Source organism: Prionailurus viverrinus, chromosome X, assembly GCF_022837055.1.
Source record: "Prionailurus viverrinus isolate Anna chromosome X, UM_Priviv_1.0, whole genome shotgun sequence".
NCBI classification, from domain to species: Eukaryota; Metazoa; Chordata; class Mammalia; order Carnivora; family Felidae; genus Prionailurus; species Prionailurus viverrinus.
The window spans coordinates 3,681,084-3,702,286 of record NC_062579.1 but is presented as its reverse complement, the minus strand read 5'-3'; the positions used below and the strand labels follow the sequence as shown (position 1 = coordinate 3,702,286).

Sequence of the window (21,203 nt, the reverse complement as noted above, 5' to 3'; positions counted from 1 at the left end):
CAGCTACAAATAGTGCCCAGCACCATTCCCACACGCATGTGGGCAGCAAACGTGATTCTTTCATCAACAAACCACCAAATGGGCTTAATGGAAATCGTATTACTTTACGTCACTTTGATAATGAAAATAAAAGGCCCACTTTTCACTTAACTTTTACTACTCAGTTGAGAATCTGTGGTTTTTCAAAAATACCCTGGACTCCAAATACCATCATCTCTTGTCACTTTCAACAGGTCAATGCATTGAGATGTATTGCCTTCACAGGAGTACTTCAGAAGTTTGTAGCAGACCGGTGTTTACTAACGATCAAAAACTGATTTTGAGATGGTTATGTTAGCTCTACACACACAGGCACAAATGCCCTTCCATAACAGATACGCACGCACACTCACATACACAAACACATACATTCAAGCACACACGCGCATGCATGCACTTACATACATGTGCACACACCACACTTACAGATACACCTGTACATATACATACATATACACGCTCATACATGGGCTCGCACACACCCAAAGCCACCCTGCTTAAAAAATATTAAGTTTACTTATTTATTTTGGGGTGGGGGGAGAGAGGGTGAGAGGGAGACAGAGACAATCCCAAGCAGGCTCTGCACTGTCAGTGAGAAGCCCGAAGCTGGGCTTGAAGCATGAGATCGTGACCTGAGCCGAAGTCGGAAGCTTAACCCACTGAGGCAGCCAGGCGCCTCCCCCCTCTCTAAAAATTTTTTTTAAGTTTATTTATTTATTTTGAGAGAGGGAGACAGAGCCATCATCCTTTTAATAGGAGACTTGTGAGGACGCTGGCCACTCACCCAAGGTGGCCAGGAGAGGCCTCCTCCAGCCAACACCCCTGTGGTGTGGCCACACACCTGCCTGACACATTAGCCCTTCTGACCCTGAAATGTGGACTCCAGGTAGCCCAGAACTCCCCCTCCATCCACTGACCTACAACTCCCAGCATCTGGGTCTCCCGCTCAGTGGGAAAGCACCCCTGGGCCCCCGAGGCTGGATGGCACCCTGGCATGTGAGCTGTGAAGCCCTGATTTCCTCTATAAATAGAGAGCCCTGGGGGCTGGGGAGAGGGTGTTGATACTTAAGAGAATGGCCTGGGAGCCTTGCTGCAATACACTTGCCGAACCCTTAGGCAGATCCTGTCTTCTTTTTCTTAAGTTTTTTTAATGTTTATTTATTTTTGAGAGACAGAGAAAGACAGAGTGTGAGGGGGGAGGGGCAGCGAGAGAGGGAGACACAGAATCCCAAGCAGGCTCCAGGCTCTGAGGCTCGAACTCACGGACCGTGAGATTATGACCTGAGCCCAAGTCAGAGGCTCAACCAACTGAGCCACCCAGGCGCCCCGCTTCTGCCTTCTAATGTGTACGTAAAACTCTCAGAAAAAGGTGCTTGCTGTAGGCAAATGGGTGGACCGACAGCCCTCCCACTCAGCTCAGGACCACTGACCTGGCTGGCCCAAAGGGATTCAGCCCAAAAAGGTAAGTCCCCAAGCTCCTGATTTATTAAACAACATAAATGAGAAAGCACACTTATTCATCCTTGCTTTTGGTGTTTTAGTTTTTGTTTTCTTTTTTTTTTAATGTTTATTATTATTTTTTGTTTGAGAGAGAGACACACACACACACACACACAGAGACAGAGACAGAGACAGAGACACAAAGTGTGGGCAGGGGCGGGGGAAGAGAGAGAGGGAGACACAGAATCCAAAGCAGGTTCCAGGCTCTGAGCTGTCAGCATAGAGCCTGACATGGGGTTTGCGAACCACGGATCATGACCTGAGCCGAAGTCAGAGGCTTAACCAACTGGACCACCCAGGTGCCCCTAGTTTTTGTTTTCAAGGCTTGGACACCTACCTACCCAGTGAAGAATTTGGACATTTCTACTGGTAATGGTGTGTCAGCAGCTTTTCCTCATCAGAAAAAAAGCCTCTGACTGTTGATTTCGGCTCAGGTCATGATTGTACCGTTTGTGAGTTAGAGACCTGCATGGGGCTCTGCGCTGACAGTGCAGAACCTGCTTGGGATTCTCTCTCTCTTCCTCTCTCTCTGCTCCTCCACCACCGGCACAGTGTCTCTCTCTCTCTCTCTCTCAAAATAAATAAATTAAAAAAAAAAAGAGGGGTGCCTGGGTGGCTCAGTTGGTTAAGCATAGGACTTTGACTCAGGTCATGATCTCGCCGTTCATGAATTCAAGCCCCAAATCGGGCTTTATGCTGACTGCTCAGAGTCTGGAGCCTCCTTCAGATTCTGTGTCTCCCCCTCTCTCTCTCTGCCCCTCCTCTGCTCACTCTTTGTCTCTCTGCCTCAAAGATAGATAAATGTTAAAAAAAAAAAAAGAAAGAAAAGAAAAGGAAAGAAAAGGAAAGAAAAGGAAAGAAAAGAAAAGAAAAGAAAAGAAAAGAAAAGAAAAGAAAAGAAAAGAAAAAATCACGCTGAAGTCAAGAAAGGTGCTGTTGTGGCAGGGCTGGGAAGTCATGGATGTTGGTGGAATGTCGAACACCGTCCATCCCAGTGGGAAACAGTGCCTACCTGGGGTGGTGACGGCCATGCCAGGAAGGACAGGAGCTGGCAGAGGGGAACGGAGATGCTGATGTGTCGGGGTGGCTATCAGAGAACTTGGTGGCATGCCAGGAGTGAGGCCTCCAGCTCAGCTCATTCTTCCTGAAAAAAACAAAAAAAACCGCAGACAACTCAGGAATTGCAAATAAAGGACAACCCTGTGCCAAGACAGGAGCGAGACACGGAAATATGTTACAGCTACTCCCGTGTGACTGACAGCATTGCTTCTGGGGCTTTCCACAGTATCTGGATATGAAAAATTGTTAACTTTTATTAATGCAGAACCCATCCTAAGGCAGAGTGAGAGTCATGAGCTCCAAAATGTGAACTAAGCCTTATTCTTCAACTTTTGCTCTGAACAGGTAAATAAATCTTGTCCTCGCCTCAGCCATCAGTAGGACCTCGGAAGGACTCTTCTGTCTTTCCTGTTTCAGCATAGCTATGCACACAGCCATCAGCCTCCTTGAGGAGGAGACATGCACTAGAGAGAAGTGCAGGGGGTCCCCAGCTCAGCCGGGTCACACACAGTTTAGACCACTTCCTTTTTTTTAAAGTTTATTTATTTATTTTGAGAGAGAGACAGAGAGCAGGGGAGGGGCAGAGAGAGAATCCTGAGCAGGTTCTGCACTGTGAGCACAAAGCCCATTGCAGGGCTCGAACTCCTGCACCGTGAGATCACGACCTGAGCCAAAATCAAGAGTCAGATGCTTAACCGACTGACCCCCAGGCATCCCTGGATGACTTCTATTTACTCACTTCACTAAGTAAACGCAGACATCTTGACATTAACTGAGACTAGCAGGGGCGCATTCATTCCTCTGAGCCTCTCAGAGTGTCTGTGAAGTCAGCTAAGGGTCCCCATCGTGTGAATTCATGATGCCCTAGAACGACGGCTCTAGTCCGTTCAGCCAGGACTTGTGAACACAGTATGCAGCGTCTTCCTGGGCTCCTGCGCCCCTGTCCGCACCCTCCCATCGGTGGCTTATTCTTTTTTGGGCTACATCGCCTGGGAACGATAAGGGAGGTTCAGTCGCAAATCCCTACAGCTGCCATGTAAATGTTCACAGAGCATCCAAGAGAACGGTGGTGTGTGAGGAGAGCCACGCATCTGCTTCTCCCAGTCTCCGTTGTCTCCACGTCTCCAATTTGGGACAGAACTCGCTCAACTGTGGCCAGTCTGCAGCTCAAGAGGCTCAAACTGAGCCTCTCTAGGTGCTTGACAGAGAGCAGACATTCTTCCAGGCAGGCAAAGACATTAAAGGGTATTAATGTTAAAAGCATATTAAAGAAACCCGGGGTGCTTGGGTGGCTCAGTCAGTTGAGCGTCTGATTCTTGACTTCGGCTCAGGTCATGATCCCAGCGTCATGAGACTGAGCCCCACAATGGGCTCTGGGCTGGGTGTGGAGCCTGCTTGGGACTCTCTCTCCTCCTCTGCCCTTGCCCTGCTCCTGTGTTCTAACACACACTCTCTCTCTCAAAACAGTAAGTAGTAAAGAGTATTAAAGAAATCTGAAAAGTATGTATAACTTAAACCTTCTGACAACTCACGGGGTGCCTGAGTGGCCGAGTCACTTAAGTGTCTGACTCTTGATTTCGGCGCAGGTCGTGACCTCATGGTTCCTGTGTTCCAGCCACGCTGACAGTGTGGAGCCTGCTTGGGATTCTCTCTCTCTCCCTCTCTCTCTCTGCGCCTCCCTCAAAAACAAATACGTAAACGTTAAAATAAAAACGTTCTGACAACTCATACTTAAGGAGGAAAAGTAGATGGGTGGCAAAATGTGGAATGTGTTGACTTCAGGAGTTTCCCCATGAACAAGAGCAAAAAAACAGACAACTTCATCACACCACAGAAGTAAGGGGATTGCAATCCCAAAGTGTACCTCATCGAGTTTCTCCAAATCCTCGTGAGGAAGGTTCTGGCTACATGAGTCTCGTGCTCAGATGGCATTTTCTGTGCTATCGCATCAAGGATGTGTTTCACCTTCCTTTATACTTAATTAATGAAGGAAATAAACTAGACTGAGAGTGGAGGCAAAGGAAACAAATAAAAAAAGGAAGCCTGAAAAAGAAAATGCCTTATAATCTGTGGCAACATCTTCCAACCCAGCACATGGCAAGACTGGGGTATGTGCTGGCTTACTTGGGGGGAGGGGGGGTAGCAGGGCTCCAAAAGTACTCGTACTCCCTCCTTTTTTTTTTTTTTTTTTAATTTTTTTTTTTCAACGTTTATTTATTTTTGGGACAGAGAGAGACAGAGCATGAACGGGGGAGGGGCAGAGAGAGAGGGAGACACAGAATCGGAAACAGGCCCCAGGCTCTGAGCCATCAGCCCAGAGCCCGACGCGGGGCTCGAACTCACGGACCGCGAGATCGTGACCTGGCTGAAGTCGGACGCTTAACCGACTGCGCCACCCAGGCGCCCCTACTCCCTCCTTTTTAAAAAGACAACACGGGGCGCCTGGGTGGCGCAGTCGGTTAAGCGTCCGACTTCAGCCAGGTCACGATCTCGCGGTCCGTGAGTTCGAGCCCCGCGTCGGGCTCTGGGCTGATGGCTCAGAGCCTGGGGCCTGTTTCCGATTCTGTGTCTCCCTCTCTCTCTGCCCCTCCCCCGTTCATGCTCTGTCTCTCTCTGTCCCAAAAATAAATAAACGTTGAAAAAAAAAAATAAAAAAAAAAATAATAAAAAGACAACACAGGGGCTCCTGGGTGGCTCAGTCGGTTAAGTGACCGACTTCGGTTCAGGTCATGATCTCACAGTCCATGAGTTCGAGCCCCGCGTCGGGCTCTGAGCTGACAGCTTGGAGCCTGGGAGCCTGCTTTGGATTCTGTGTCTCCCTCTCTCTCTGACCCTCCCTCGTTCATGCTCTGCCTCTGTCTCAAAAATAAATAAACATTAAAAAAATAAAAATAAAAATAAAAATAAAAATAAAAAGACAATACAGGTATGCCTGGGTGGCTCGGTCTGTTAAGCATCTAACCTCAGGTCAGGTCATGGTCTCGCAGTTCACGAGTTCCAGCCTCGCATCGGGCTCTGTGCTGACAGCTTGGAGCCTGGGAGCCTGCTTCAGATTCTGTGTCTCCCTCTCTCCCTCTCTCTCTCTCTCTCTCTCTCTCTTTCTGCCCCTCCCCTGCTCATGTTCTGTCTCTCGCTCTCTCAAAAACAGCTAAACGTTAAAAAATAAAATAAAAAGATAACACACATAGATGCATGTCTATTTCAAGAAGACATAGTTGACAACCACAGTAGAAATTAAGAGCTTTTAAAAAAACAAATCAGGGGCGCCTGGGTGGCTCAGTCGGTTAAGCGTCCGACTTCGGCTCAGGTCATGATCTCGCAGTCCGTGAGTTCGAGCCCCGCGTCGGGCTCTGTGCTGACAGCTCAGAGCCTGGAGCCTGCTTCAGATTCTGTGTCTCCCTCTCTCTCTGACCCTCCCCCGTTCATGCTCTCTCTCTGTCTCAAAAATAAATAAATGTTAAAAAAATTAAAAAAAAAAAAAAACAAATCACCCAGTGAAAGGTTGTACCTATAAGCTACACATAAGTATATCCTGGCTATTGGGGATAGTGACATTTTCCTAAAACATAATGGGCTTTTCATCAGGTCCTTTGAATTTCCTAGTGCATAATGAATGTATTTGGGAAGGTTCCAGCTACCTTCTGTTTCTCAGCCCCTCTGACTACCTAAAATGGCTGGATTCATGCCGATAAGAGAGGACGACGCTCTGGATCCAAAAGTGTTCATTCAATCACAATGCTGTGAGGATGCTGGTCCGGCAGGCTGTGGAGAAAGAGCTCTCTGGCGCCACCTGGTGGTCTCACACAGCCACTGTCCCTCTGGCTGCGTTTCAGTCAGACCCAGATGAACAGAAACAAGAACAGATTTAAGGTCTTCATTTTCTCAAGATCGTGGGCTTTCTTCTCGCACAAGATACACAGGTGGCTTTAAGCCATTCAGCCGCCAGAAATGTGGGGGCCCTGAGGAATGCACAGGCCACAGGATGTGCCAGGACAGGAGAGCACAAGTCCCCAGTTTGAGGGCCTGGCTGAAACCACTATGCCATACTTGGTTCTTAGTGGTATCCACCCTGGCCACCCGCAGAGCCATGAGCATTAGAAGTGAGTAAATGCGGGGTGCCGGGGCGGCTCAGGTGGTTAAGCATGCGACTCTTGTCTTCTGCTCAGGTCATGATCTCTCACGGCTCGTGAGTTCAAGCCCCACATCGGGCTCTGTGCTGACGGTGCAGAGCCTGCTTGGGATTTTCTCTCTCTCCCTCTCTCTCTGCCCCTCCCCTGCTCCCTCTGTCTCTCTCACACACAAAGTAAATAAATAAACTTAAAAAAAATTTTTTTTAAATAATAAAATACAGAGGTGCCTGGGTGGCTCACTCAGTTAAGCGTCTGACTTCAGTTCAAGTCATGATCTCACCGTTTGTGAGTTCGAGCCCTGCATCGGGATCCATGCTGACAGCTCAGAGCCTGGAGCCTGCTTCAGATTCTGTGACTCCCTCTCTCTCTGCCCCTCCCCTGCTCATGCTCTGCCTCTCTGTCTCAAAAATAAACATTAAAATTTTTTTTAAAGTAATAATAAAATACAATGAAATCTCAACCAAAATTGTACTGACATTCTTCTCAAAGCTAGAACAAACAATCCTAAAATTTGTATGGAACCACAAAAGCCCCGAATAGCCAAAGTAATATTGAAAAAGAAAACCAAAGCAGGAAGCATCATAATCCCAGACTTTAGCCTCTATTACAAAGCTGTAATCATCAAGACGGTATGGTATTGGCACAAAAACAGACACATAGACCAATGGAATAGAATAGAGAACCCAGAATTGGACCCACAAATGTATGGCCAATTAATCTTTGACAAAGCAGGAAAGAGTATCCAATGGAAAAAAGACAGTCTCTTTAGCAAATGGTGCTGGGAGAACTGGACAGCAACATGCAGAAGAATGAAACTAGACCATTTCTTACACCACACCCAAAGTTAACTCAATGTGGATGAAAGACCTAAATATGAGACAGGAAGCCATCAAAACCCTAGGAGGAAGCAGGCAACTACCTCTTTGACCTCAGCCCCAGCAATTTCTTGCTCAACACATCACCAAAGACAAGGAATTAAAAGCAAAAATGAACTATTGGGACCTCATCAAGATAAAAAGCGTCTGCACAGTGAAGGAAACAATCAACAAAACAAAAAGGCAACCGACAGAATGAGAGAAGATATCTGCAAAGGACATATCGGATAAAGGGCTAGTACCCAAAATCTATACAGAACTTATCAAACTCAGAACCTGAAAAACAAATAATCCACTGAAGAAATGGGTGGAAGACATGAACAGACACTTCTCCAAAGAAGACCTCCAGATGGCCAACTGACACATGAAAAGATGCTCAACGTCACTCACCATTTCAAAGCCACACTGATATACCACCTCACACTGGTCAGGGTGGCTAAAATGAACAAATCAGGAGACTATATAGATGCTGGAGAGGATGTGGAGAAACGGGAACCCTCTTGCACTGTTGGTGGGAATGCAAACTGGTGCAGCCACTCTGGAAAACAGTGTGGAGGCTCCTCAAAAAATTAAAAATAGAACTACTCTATGACCCATCAATAGCACTACTAGGAATTTATCCAAAGGATACAGGAGTGCTGATTCATAGGGGCACATGTACCCCCATGTTTATAGCAGCGCTATCAACAATAGCCAAATTATGGAAAGAGCCTAAATGTCCATCAACTGATGAATGGATAAAGAAGATGTGGTTTATATATACAATGGAGTACTACTTGGCAATGAGAAAATGCAATCCAGCCATTTGCAGCAATGTGGAAGGAACTGGAGGGTATTATGCTGAGTGAAATAAATGAGTCAGAAAATGACAGATACCGTATGTTTTTGCTCATATGTGGATCTTGAGAAACTTAACAGAAGAGCATGGGGGAAGAGAAGGAAAAAAATAGTTACAGAGAGGGAGGGAGACAAACCATAAGAGACTCTTAAATGAAGAGAACAAACTGAGGGTTGATGGAGGGGGGGAGAGGGGAAAATGGGTGATGGGCATTGAGGAGGGCGCTTGTTGGGATGAGCACTGGGTGTTGCATGTAAGCGATGAACCATGGGAATCTACCCCAAAAACCAAGAGCACGCTTTACACACCGTATGTTACACAATTTGACAGTAAATTATATTACAAAGATTAAAAAAAAAAAAAAGCATTCCCTCTGGAAAAAAAATAATAAATAAAATAAAAACAAAGAAGGGAGTAAATGCAAAATGGCATACAGCAAACCAGTCCCGAATCACTCCTTCCTGTGGGATGTCTGCTACGGTCGAGACAGCCCCAAGACAAATATCGAACGGGAATGAATAGGGACGCTACCGAAAGAATGCTCCCTCCTTGGCCGCAGTCAGATGTAAGCCAACTGGAGAGACCGGTAAGGAAGCCCATTCTGGGAGGGAGAAACACAGAGGGTGATTTCTGGCCTCGCAAACAGCCATGAGGGGCGAATGGGAGCGCTAGAGCCACAAAGGCCTGTGCAGCCCAAACCAGAGATGCCGAAGGTCCTGCTTCTGAGCAGGTGCTGTGGGCAGGGATGTGACAGACGGACCAGCAACGCCCCACGTTGAGCCTGGGGCTGTGCAATCCCAGAATCACTGGATAGGCAGTGGGGCTTCGTCCGTGCTCACACCAGGCCAGGGTCAGCCCAGTGTATATAGGAAAGGAACCCTGTTTGTTCAAACGGCTGTTGATGTTTGGAATCCTTAAAACACACGCTTATTGTAGAAAATATGGAATATTTAAAAATGAAAAGGCCAGAAAGACGCCCAAGGAAAAGAAGCCATGACCTAAAGACAGCCCTCTGCACGACCTCCTCTCTGTCTCTAGACAATTTGGAGAAGCCTGCAGACTCCGTGTCTCCATTTCACTCTGCGGCCCGCCTGGTTTTGGGAGTATTCTCTCATGCCACTGTCACTCTTCCCAAATGGCACCTCTCATCACTGCTTACTATTCCTTTCATATAAATACAGAAAAGCCATAGTACTGGCTACGAACGTTTTCTGCTCCTACAGATGAAATTATTCATCCTAATGAGGGTTGTTCCCCTGAAGCCTTTCCCACAAATTACATACCAAGATTAATAAAAATTTACTTCAATTTTTAGAAATAATTTTATAAGCGAGGTAGTCTTTGGGGGATTTTTGGAAGGACAGGGTTTACACCACAAATATGAAAAATGCTAGCATATCATTTAAAATTAAGAATGAATCCAGGGGCGCCTGCGTGGCTCAGTCGGTTAAGCATCTGGCTTCGGCCCAGGTCATGATCTCATGGTTCGTGAGTTCGAGCCCTGCATCGGGCTCCATGATGACAGCTCAGAGCCTGGAGCCTGCTTTAGATTCTGTGTCCCCCTTTCTCTCTGCCCCCCTCCCCTGCTCGTGTGCACTCTCTGTCTTAAAAAAGGAATTATTAAAATAAATGCTTCAGTGAAATGTTTGTCATTCTCATAAAGAACAGAATCCCTTCCTTGCCTAAAAAAAAATTTCCTGAGTGCTGGGTTATTTTCATAGCCTTTTAGAATGAAGCCAACAGGCACCACCTCACAAAACAAACAGTCTGTGTTTGGTCACCACAAGCTGCGTCAGCCTGACTGTACCGGGCCCGCTGGCTGGGAGGCCGGGGAGGCCAGAGGGGGAGGCCAGGTGCCTTGGCTTTGGGTGTGCATTGTGCCGGGGGTTATGATGGGATCCAGGGCTTTTAGGCAACCCTGGGGTTGGGGAAGGCTCCTTGGCGGGAGGAAATCAATAGTGATCCATTGGGGGCATCTTAGAGAAAAGAATCGGGGGGCCCGAGGGGGGAAGAGGCCTGGATTTCAGAGAAGGGGTGGTCTGGGCAGGACTGCAAAGGTGCCTCGGTGACCCGTGGGTGAGGGGAACAGCCCTGTGTGAAGACTTTAGAATTCAAGGAAAGGAGGGGGTACAGGCCAGCAGGGGAGGTGGAAGGTGGTGGTGGGGGGGGGGAGCGTGCACTGGAGAGGGTGACTGCAAGCACCCTTTTTAGTCCTTCAAAAGGAAACACATAAAAACCAGCACTCTATAAACACAAAATGAACCTTGTTCTGACCCAGCCAAGCCTGTGGATGACTACGTCCTGACCAGCCTCTCCCTCTGCTGGTCTGTCTACCTCCTGCCAGATCAATCTCCTAGCCACGCTGCTCTAGACAGCTCTTGCTCTCACTCTGGAACCTTCAACTGCTCGCAGCTGCCACAGGAGCCCAAGCTCCCACATTCTCAGGCATCTAGCCAAGCTGTGGTCTGGAGGGTGCCCCTGGGCCAGCAGCGTGGGCATCAGCTGGAGACACATGTGGGCAGGCTGGTGGCCTTGCACTAGCCCTCCCGGCAGCTCAGAGGCAAGCTCAGGGCCAGCACCGTTCTGCCCCCAGCCACCTAGTCACCTGTCCCCCTGCAGTCCGTTTGCCTGCACCCCCTCTGCCCTTCCCTGGTATTGTCGATGTAGGACCAGACTTGCGGCTCAAACCTGGCTCAGCCTTCCAAGGGCAGGTCAGTGGCCCAGCCTCAGGACAGACTCTGCTGCAGTCTGCTTCCCGGCCTCCTCACATCTGTTGCCTCACCACCTGTCACAGCTTTCCCAATCCAGGCCTATGAGAGCACCTTCAGCAGGCAGCTCCTAGACGGCAGGACCTAATGGTATGATTGCACAGAGCGCCTCTAACACGTTACACGAATGTATGAAGACACAGGGCCGAGCACTTGAGAAACGGCAAAGGGCTCCCTTCCCCTGCAGTGGTCAGACAACATACTGCTGTGGACGGTGATGTCATGCCGGATTCAATCCATATAGTCCTATGGGATGTGAGCCACAGAGTTCCTGCCTTTATACATGAGAAGAATTAAGATAAAAATTCCCAAACGGCCTAAAGAGCTGAGACTGATACAGGACATCAAAGCTGCATTTGGAACAAACGCCAGGCTGAGAGGCAGCATTCCCACAGGATGAAAGAGGCAGGGCGCCTCTCCACCGGCCCGGGGCACCCCTGGTCCTTCCCCTTCCCCCAGTAAGGGCGGGTGCATGGTTCGTCTTTCAGCCTTCGGCGCTCTTCCCGGGTGCTTCCGCAGAGAAGCCTGTGCACAAATGTCACATAATGGGGGCATCTGGGTGGATCAGTCGGTAAAGCGTCTGACTCTTGATTTTGGTCCCCGTGCTGACAGCACAGAGCTTGCTTGGGATTCTGTGTCTCCCCCTCTCACTGTCTCAAATAAACATTAAAAAGATACATATATTTTTTTAATGTCACATAATGAAGGCAGGCAGAACTGGAGCAGACCAAAACGATTTGGTTTTTCTACTAACTTTTAAAATCTTCAGGTCAATAAATCTATTCATGTAAGAAAAAAGGGGAAAAAAGACTATCTCACCCACCTGTGTTCACACTACAGCTCCTCGAGGGACTAATGCCTGAGCAAGTTCAACTGAGTGTTTCAGAAGGGTGTCAGCCCAACCTACTGGCTACATTTCAAGAGAATGGATTTTCTGGCAAAGAAACTCAGGATATTCAAATGTGCAACCATTAGTAAAACTAATTATAAATAGCTCTAAGCATTAGCAACAGTGCTGATGAGTCATATATGAAAGAAGTAAAAAAAAAAAACCTTTCTCTGCATGTCTTAACATATCAGAAACCATCGATGTTTTCACGATAAACTTTATAAACATCACTTACATGCTTTGCAATGAAAAACAAAATCTTAACTTTGTTCCACTTTCTATTTGACTTAGAATATGAAATAACTTCACTTAATTGGAAATTCACCTGATTAAATTGCTCAAGCCATACAATGAGCCTAAATTGGAATAGAAGCAACTTTTCCTAAAATAAAACAACTCTGATCTGCATGGTTTTCTTTTTTCTCCTGATTCCATTTAATAACAAAGAATGGAAAACAGCCCCAAGACAGGGTGTCTGTCCAGCGTAAGTCTCTGGGTTTCCTCTATCTAATAAGAAAATGAGCATTTGCAAACGGCTGTAACCCCCAACATGCTTGAAATAGAAACTTTTCCCCTGAGACTCGAACAAATGATGGCAGACCCTTCGAAAGCACAGGTATTTGCCGACACCCCCACCAAGGCACACACCCTCCAGCAAAACACATATATGGTTTCTGGCCCAGGAGGAGCTCCTGGGAGGGAAGCGGGGAGGAACGAAGCCTGCCGACGCCCAAGCCCTGCCTGTAACCCTGCCGCATCGCCACGCATAGCTGCTTCCAAGAACATCGGTGCCAACCAATGTCACGGCTGCACGCAGACCCACCTGCTGCAGGATAGCTCCAAGGAGCCAGGAGCAGAGGGGCTCCCAGCACAACACAGGGGCAGTGTGGAGTTCACTGCAACTTAGTGGCATCCAGAAAACAAAGCAGGCTTCAAGAAAGGTGCTCCTAGCGAGCACAGCTGTTGTCACTAGATTTGAAAGCCGCTTTCCTGAAATCTCTAACTCGGCCGGAAGTCTGGCTAACCCTTTCAGCCTCCAGCGAAGAACCTCTACCCTTGGGTGTTAATCTGCTCCTGAACGCAAGTTTAGGGGCTGTAATTAGAGACACAAAAGGATTTAGGGCCGCCAGCAAAGAGGCAGAAAATCACATGAACCAACCCTATCGATAATCCAGACCCGGCAAAACTACCTGCAACACCGGATGATGGTTTGAGAGTACCATAAATGATGAGGTGGGCAGGCATGTTTCGTTGTAACCAAAACTATCTGTTCCCATACAAAGTTGAAAGAAAAAAAAAGCCAGAGCAGTTGCAAGCTTTCCAAGTAATGGATAGCGTGGTATTTAAAAGAAATTTTCCCGAGGATATTTGAAATTATATGTACATTTTAGAAGCTGAGGCTATGGTAATTTTGCCTCAAAGAGAGAGAGGAGGACTGTGTCCCAGCACTCTTCATGCCATTTCAGTGCACATTCGATAGGAGCAGAGCGCAGCAGCCTTAACCCCAGGTCTGAGCAAGACGCCCCCTTTCCCAACACGCTGTGCGCATCAGGCAGACCCTGAGCACCTCTCCCACAACCGAGGCTGATCTACTCGGCTAGTAGGATCAGGAAAATGCCACAAGTGACCCAGTTTCTGGTGTTCACCTGTTCCGAGCCCATCTTAGTCCATGGTGTACCCTCTGTGCCTGCCCAGGACAACAGCCGTGGCTGTCTGTGAAAACAGGGGCACAGGAGCCACTCCAGACCCGCCCGGCAGCCCTCCCAGGGAGGTGGCCTGGACACACAGGACAAAGGTGCAGATGACGACTGTCAGCGACACAGAAGAAAAGGTTACCGCATCTGCCCCGAACTTTCCCGTGAGTAGCACTTCCTTCCTCCGCCAAGCAAAGTCGGAACAACAGAGTAGCCCGGAGGGAAGATCTAGGCAGGAGCTTTCGGCTCAGCCTCTCTTCATGGCCTAACAGTTCACCTGACTCCCGGGCAGACACCCCCGCCCCCTCCCTGACCACCTGGGCATCGTGCAGGAGAACAGATGTGCACTTGGTGGGGATCACGGTTACAGGTCTCTGTTTCCAGCTGACCCCACATGGGGAGAAAGGAAGCGCTCTCTCTCTTGTGTCTGGGAAAGAAACTTCATAGGGAGAGATAAGAGCCACTCGCACCTCCTGACTCACCTTCCCTTCCCGGCTCCTAAGCGATGACAAGATAGCACTGCCCACGGCCCAGGAAACCAGACGCCACGGCTTTGTCCAAGCGGTCCCCCTCGATCCCATCCTGCCTGCTCGCTCCCCTGATCACCACACACAACGAAACAAAACAAGCCTACGGGTAAGAGATAGACTAGCAGGAAGGAGTTAGCATGTGAACCGCTGTTTCTACTCATGAAACTCTGGGTACGTAGTTTGCGCAGAGGTACATTTCCCCAGAACCTCCGAGAACCACCATACCTGCACTGGCCACTCAGTCTTTGTCATAAATGTCAGCCCTTCTCTGGGCCTCTGAGGACGGGCTGGGAGTACAATCAAGTTAAATAAGAGTTGAGCAAGCTAATTCATCATTTGGCCATACTCTCGGGCAGGGCAACACAGGATATTTATGTGTTTGTGGTTCAGTCTATGAATAATTTACAGAGTGCCTTTTTTTTTTTTTGAGAGAGAGAGAGAGAAAGAGAAAGGGGGCACAAGTGAGTGAGGGGCAGAGAGAAACAGAAGCAGGGCTCACCCGAAGCAGGGCTTGAGCTCACTCGATGTGGGGCTCGAACTCACAAACTGAGATCATGACCTAGCCTGAAGTCAGATGCTTAACCGACTGAACCACCCAGGCACCCCAGCGTGCTTTTTTATAAACTGGTCGTGTTTTGTCTGTTTGTATTTTTAAGAGTACATGATCTACTTTGCAGCTGTACATAAAGTTCTAGAAAATGCTAACTGATCTGTGAGACATAAGTCCGGTAAGTGGTTGCCTGGGGATGGAGAAAGAGGAGAATGGCAGGCTTTAAACAGAGATTTAAATTTAGGCAGAGAAGAATACACATTACCAATTCCAGAGAAATTGTTTTAAAAGTACCTACTGGTGCCTCTGTAATAAGGACAATGTAAAACTCAGTTTGAAGTTTTAGTGGTCCTTCCTCTGAGCATCTTCAGGATTTTATAGCAGTGAGTTGCCATGTGCTGGGTGACAGCAACAGACCCTAATACTAACTAATTAACCAGGTTACAGAATTTCATTCATGTTTCTGAACAAAGCACCATTTCAGACTTTTTAAATTTTTTTTTTTTTTTGAGAGAGAGAGAGAGAGAGAGAGAGAGAGAGAGCAAACAGGGGAGAGGGGCAAAGAGACTGACAGAATCTCAACACAGAGCCAGATGTGGCTCTACCCCATGACCCTGGGATCATGACCTGAGTTGAAATCAAGAGTTGGATTCTTAACTGAGCCACCCAGGCACCCCTTAGATTTTTTTCTATTAGGCAAAAAATAATATCGACATATCGTATTAAAAATTAATACAAAGTTATTTTAAAAATTGTTGCAATACTTAAGTGTTATTAAAAGTATTTCAGGGGTGCCTGGGTGGCGCAGTCGGTTAAGCGTTCGACTTCAGCCAGGTCACGATCTCGCGGTCCGTGAGTTCGAGCCCCGGGTCAGGCTCTGGGCTGATGGCTCGGAGCCTGGAGCCTGTTTCTGATTCTGTGTCTCCCTCTCTCTCTGCCCCTCCCCCGTTCATGCTCTGTCTCTCTCTGTCCCAAAAATAAATAAAAACGTTGAAAAAAAAAATTAAAAAAAAAAAAGTATTTCAAATTGCACAATGGTATATGTCAAATATATATTTTTTAAAAGGATCAAAATAAAGTGTTTTCATAAAAACAGAAGTGAACAATCATTATCTTGTTATACGTATTGCTTAAAACATTAATTCCCATCTAAACCAGAAAATTATCCTGTGCACCCCTCATTTAAAGAAAACTGGACATACAGAATGCAAAAGTGGAGTTCTACACAGTGGCTCCCATCAATCCTTTGCGGCAAAAGTCTCTTCCTTCTCCCCAAGGGTCTTTTAGATAACTTGTCACCTCCGTCAGCTAGCAGGCGCCCTGCATCTCCTCCCTGTCCCTCCACTGGCCAGTTCTCTGTGGCATAGATGCTTTGCTTGGAACAGAATTCGGATCATTCTGATATCCTTAAAGATGTTCCTCTACTTTAAAAAAAAAAAAAAGCTTCTAAATCTAAGGGAAGACACCCAACTTCACTCATAATGAAAAGTGCCCATTTAAATTGTTTTGAATTTTTAAAAACGTTTATTTTATTTTTGAGATAGAGTGTGCATAAGAGAGAGAAGGGGAGGGGCGGAGAGAGGAAGACAGAATCCCAAGCAGGCTCCACACTAACAGCGCAGATGCGAGGCTCAACCTCACAAACCGTGAGATCATGACCTGATCCGAAATCAAGACTCAGATGTTTAACTGACTGAGCCACCAGGTACCCTGAAAAATGCTCATTTAACCAATGAAGCTGTTTTTCACCCGTCACATTCGAAAAGAGTACAGAACTAAACTGAAAATAACCTCTGCTAGAGTGGACGTGAGCCTGAAAAGCGGCCCGAGAAATTTGGAGGTGGCTGTCGCAGTTCGTGCTCCCCAAACTTCTGATTCAAGAACCCCAGGTTGGAAATGGACTGCAACGACCTGTACGTACAGGTACACAGACTCGGGTACAGAGACACCACATGCTGCAGTTAGAGGCTTTCACCAGAGGCACCAGAAATATCCGTCTACAGAGGTTCTGTAGAACAGCGGAGGATCCAGACTGTGGAGCAGCGTGGGGTCGTTAAGAGAAATCGCGACTCAGACCTCAGCGCAGTCACCCCGGAACGATCTCCGCGGATACAGACGTTAAGTGCACAAGAACGTGTATGATACAAAGAAGCCCAAGATCAGCAGTGAGTGCCAATGCTGCTCTCCGGAGACACACAACAGAGGGGCAAGGCCCCTGGTCCACCCAATGCCCTTCTGAGCCCGGGGAGTCGACTGCGCCCTGGTGTTACTTTAAGAACTGAATAAATGCAGAAATACACGTTAGCCTTAGAGTATATTGTAGCCAGCACTCCAACACCCGCCTTCTTAGGGTCCTTCTTCTTGTCCCGATCACAGAGCAATAAACAGACCTTCTCTGGGGCACTGCCTAGAACAGAACAGGGTGCACAGCTGACGGTTTCCTGGGGACCAACCCTCCTGCTGACTCCTACGAGCACAGGCACACTGAACCCCCAAAGCTTTTCCTCTTTAAAAATGCAACGAGCTGGGGTGCTTGGGGGGCTCAGCTGGTTAAAGTGTCCGACTCTTGGTTTCAGGCTTAGATCATGAGGTCATGGTTTCGCGAGTTCAAGCCCCGTGCTGGGCTCTGTGCTGTCAGCGCGGAGCCTGCTTGGGATTCTCTCTCTCCCTCTCTCTCTGCCCTACCCCACTCACACTGTCTCTCTCAAAATAAACTTAATTAAAATTTTTTTTTAATTAAGAAAAAAATTTTAATATAAAAAATTAAAATAAAAATACAGTGAGCTTTTTTAATGCTAGTTTTTATTGTTATAAACGTAACTTGTGAGTATAATATAATTTATAAAGTACTATAAAAGTAATAAGTAATACGTTACTTAAATGTACATTTAAAAATGTTTAAGATGGTAAATTTTCTTTTTTTTATTGCTCACCATGATAAATGTACTTTTATTTATTTATTATTTTTTTAAATTTTTATCCAAATTAGTTAGCATATAGTCAACAACGACTTCAGGAGTAGATTCCTTAGTGCCCCTTCCCCATTTAGCCCATCCCCCTTCCCACACCCCCTCCAGTTACCCTCAGTTTGTTCTCCATATTTAGGAGTCTCTTCTGTTTTGTCCCCCTGCCTGGTTTTAGATTATTTTTGTTTCCCTTCCTTACGTTCATCTGTTTTGTCTCTTAAAGTCCTCATGTGAGTGAAGTCATAGGATATTTGTCTTTCTGTGACTGACTCATATCACTTAGCATAATACCCTCCATTTCCATCCACGTAGTTGCAAATGGCAAGATTTCATTCTTTTTGATTGCCGAGTAATACTCCATTGTATATATATAGACCACATCTTCTTTATCCATTCATCCATCAATGGACATTTGGGCTCTTTCCACACTTCGGCTATTGTTGATGGTGCTGCTATAAACATGGGGGTGCACGTGTCCCTTTGAAACAGCACACCTGTATCCCATGGACACATGCCTAGTAGTGCAACTGCTGGGTCGTAGGGTAGTTCTATTTTTAGTTTTTTGAGGAAGCTCCATCCTGTTTTCCAGAGTGGCTGCACCAGCTTGCATTCCCAAGATGGTAAATTTTCTGTTATATGTATTGTACCACAATATCTTTAAAAATTAAAACTAAGAATGGGGCATCTGGGTGGCTCTGTGGGTTAAATGTCTGACTCTTTTTAAAAAAAAATTTTTTTTCATGTTTATTTATTTTTGAGAGAGAGAGAGAGGGAGGGGGAGAGAGAGAGAGACAGAGACAGAGCACAAGCGGGGGAGGAGCAGAGAGAGAGGGAGACAGAATCCAAAGCAGGCTCCAGGCTCTGAGCTGTCAGCACAGAGCCTGACACGGGGCTCAAACCCACAAGCCGTGAGATCATGACTCGAGCCAAAGTTGGACGCTTAACTGACTGAACCACCCAGGTGCCCCCTCTTTTTTTTTAATGTTTATTTTTAAGAGAGAGAGAGACAGAGTGACGGAGAGATGCAGACAGAGACAGTATGAGTGGGGGAGGGGCAGAGAGGGAGGGAGACACAGAACCTGAGGCAGGCTCTAGGGTCCGGGCTGTCAGCACAGAACCTACGTGGGGCTCGAACTCACGAACCATGAGATCATGACCTGAGCGAAGGCAGACGCTTCCGATCGAGCCACCCAGGCACCCCCTTAATCCTCTGACCTTTGATCTCAGTTCAGGTCTTGGGCTCACGCCCTATGCTGGGCTGCATGCTGGCGTGAAGCATACCTAACAAACCAACCGACCAACCTTGTGAGAATGGGACATACACGGTTCTCTGACTGCTCTTACGTGTTCCACTCACCTGGACTTTGTGGGGCGCCTTCCCATGTCAGGAAACGCTGACATCATTGGTAACAGCAGCACTTTACAGTTTGGGTGGTCTCTAATTCACTTCAGTAATTTCCCTTTGCTGAGTATCTAGGATCCCAGAAACGAAAATTGTGGGTCCAAGACCTGCCTTTTGAAACATGTCGCCAAACTACTCGCCGGAAAGTCTGTCTAACCTGTAGTCCAATCGGCATTGTATCAAATACATGCTGGTTCCCCACAATCTCACCGATGGGTCTCGCTAACTGTTAGATCTCTGCCAACAAGACAGCCAGAGCCTACCATCTCAGGGGGCGCCTCAGGGGGCGGGAGAGGGGGGCTGGCTCAGTTTGTCAGGCGTCTGACTCTTGGTTTTGGCTCAGGTCACGATCTCACAGTCCGTGAATTCAAGCCCCGTGTCGGGCTCTGCGTTGGCACAGCGGAGCCTGCTTGGGATTCTCTCTCCCTCCCTCTCTCTGCCCCCCCCCCCCCCGCCGCTTCCCAAAACAAATAATAAATAGACATTAAAAAAAAAAACTACTGTCTCATTTTCAAGTAAACCCGCAGATTCCTATGAGAGACGACAGAGGGCAACCTCAATCAGCTGGGGAGCTGGTAAGGACTCCCGGAGGCAGTTGATAACACCCAGCTCACCTCTGTGGAGCACGCTTCCCTTCGCATCATCATTACTGCACTAAGCGCCACTGAATCCTAGAACACGTATCCTGCCTTAGAAAGGTCGTTAACGTGACCACAAAGGAATAATTATACAATATGATGGAGTCTCCCCTATCTCATCCTCTCCAAAGGGCTCCCAAACTGCCCATCTAAGAGTTTATTTTTCTGATTTACAGAGAAGGTAGTCTGTACCACTTGGAAATGAAGTTGTTAATTCAGTGTGGCAATGAAATAGAGTTTTTTCTTCCTTGTTTCTGAGCCTCCTCCTTGGATATGGTTTCAGTCAAAAAAAAAAAAGTGAGGGGTGCCTGGGTGGCTCAGTCGGTTGAGCGTCCGACTTCAGCTCAGGTCATGATCTCGCGGTCTGTGGGTTCAAGCCCCGTGTCGGGCTCTGTGCTGATGGCTTGGAAACTGGAGCCTGCTTCGGATTCTGTGTCTCCCCCTCTCTCTCTGCCCCTTCCCCACTCATGCTCTGTCTCTCTCTCTGTCAAAAATAAATAAACATCAAAAAAAATAAAAAATAAAAAGTGAATTCCTTTGGGAATAGGCTTTCAAGTCTACTTGTATTAAAAATGGAAGTAAATGCTTCAGTCCATTTATTTCTTTTTAACACACTTTTAAAAAATGTTTATTTACTTATTTCTGAGAGAGAGACAGAGAGAGAGCGAGCAAGGGGGAGAGAGAGAGAGAGAGAGAGAGAGAGAGAGAGAGAGAGAGAGACACACAGAATCCGAAGCAGGCTCCAGGTTCCGAGCTGTCAGCACAGAGCCCGACACGGGGCTCGAATCCACAAACCCATGAGATCATGACCTGAGCCGAAGTTGGACGCTTAACTGAGCCACTCAGGCTCCTGAGTCCATTTATTTTTTAAAATTTACAGTTAAACTTGAAAGAATACGCTAATTCCATTTAAAAAAAAAAAAAGAGGAGGGGCATGCAAACACTTTAGTGTGAATTAGCCAACTACAAAATGCAAGGTAGAGAATTACTTCTATTTGAAGACAAGAAATCACAAGTACCTTTATGGGGGTTCAGGGTCGCTCCTGTGCATAAAAACATCACGCCCCTCATTCCCCTTTTCTAACCACTTCAAGTCCTCCAATGTTCTGCAATCTGATTTGCAGGAACAGGCAGCGCGCTCCCCCCAGACCTCAGCACAGCGCTAGAAACTCCCGGTAGCTGACAAGTGTACAGGCAGCCCTGCACCATTTTCACTCAGAGGCGAAAACGCAGTAGCCTGCCACCTTGTGGAAACAAGAGGTAACAACACTTCATCTGAAGCGTCAGTGCAGCTAACAGAATAACCTACGTAAGGCTGAAGAAAA

General features: G+C 47.2%; 1 protein-coding gene across 11 annotated transcripts in view; it reads right to left on the bottom strand.

Moving 5' to 3' along the window:
• Positions 1-21,203, bottom strand: part of SHROOM2 (shroom family member 2) — a 160,582-nt gene that overhangs the window by 61,747 nt on the left and 77,632 nt on the right. For 5 of the 11 annotated variants that reach the window (XR_007148905.1, XR_007148906.1, XM_047843645.1 and 2 more), the window contains exon 3: positions 2,552-2,683. Coding sequence is in view for 4 of the 11 variants with exons in the window: in XM_047843645.1 (XP_047699601.1) it covers positions 2,552-2,683 (132 nt within the window). In the remaining 7 variants the exon portion in view is untranslated. Of the gene's footprint in view, positions 1-2,551; positions 2,684-4,130; positions 4,141-12,032; positions 12,044-12,921; positions 12,933-14,274; positions 14,508-14,547; positions 14,557-19,195; positions 19,312-21,203 lie in introns of those variants that run through there. The other 6 variants (XM_047843648.1, XM_047843654.1, XM_047843647.1 and 3 more) reach the window with 6 other exon arrangements.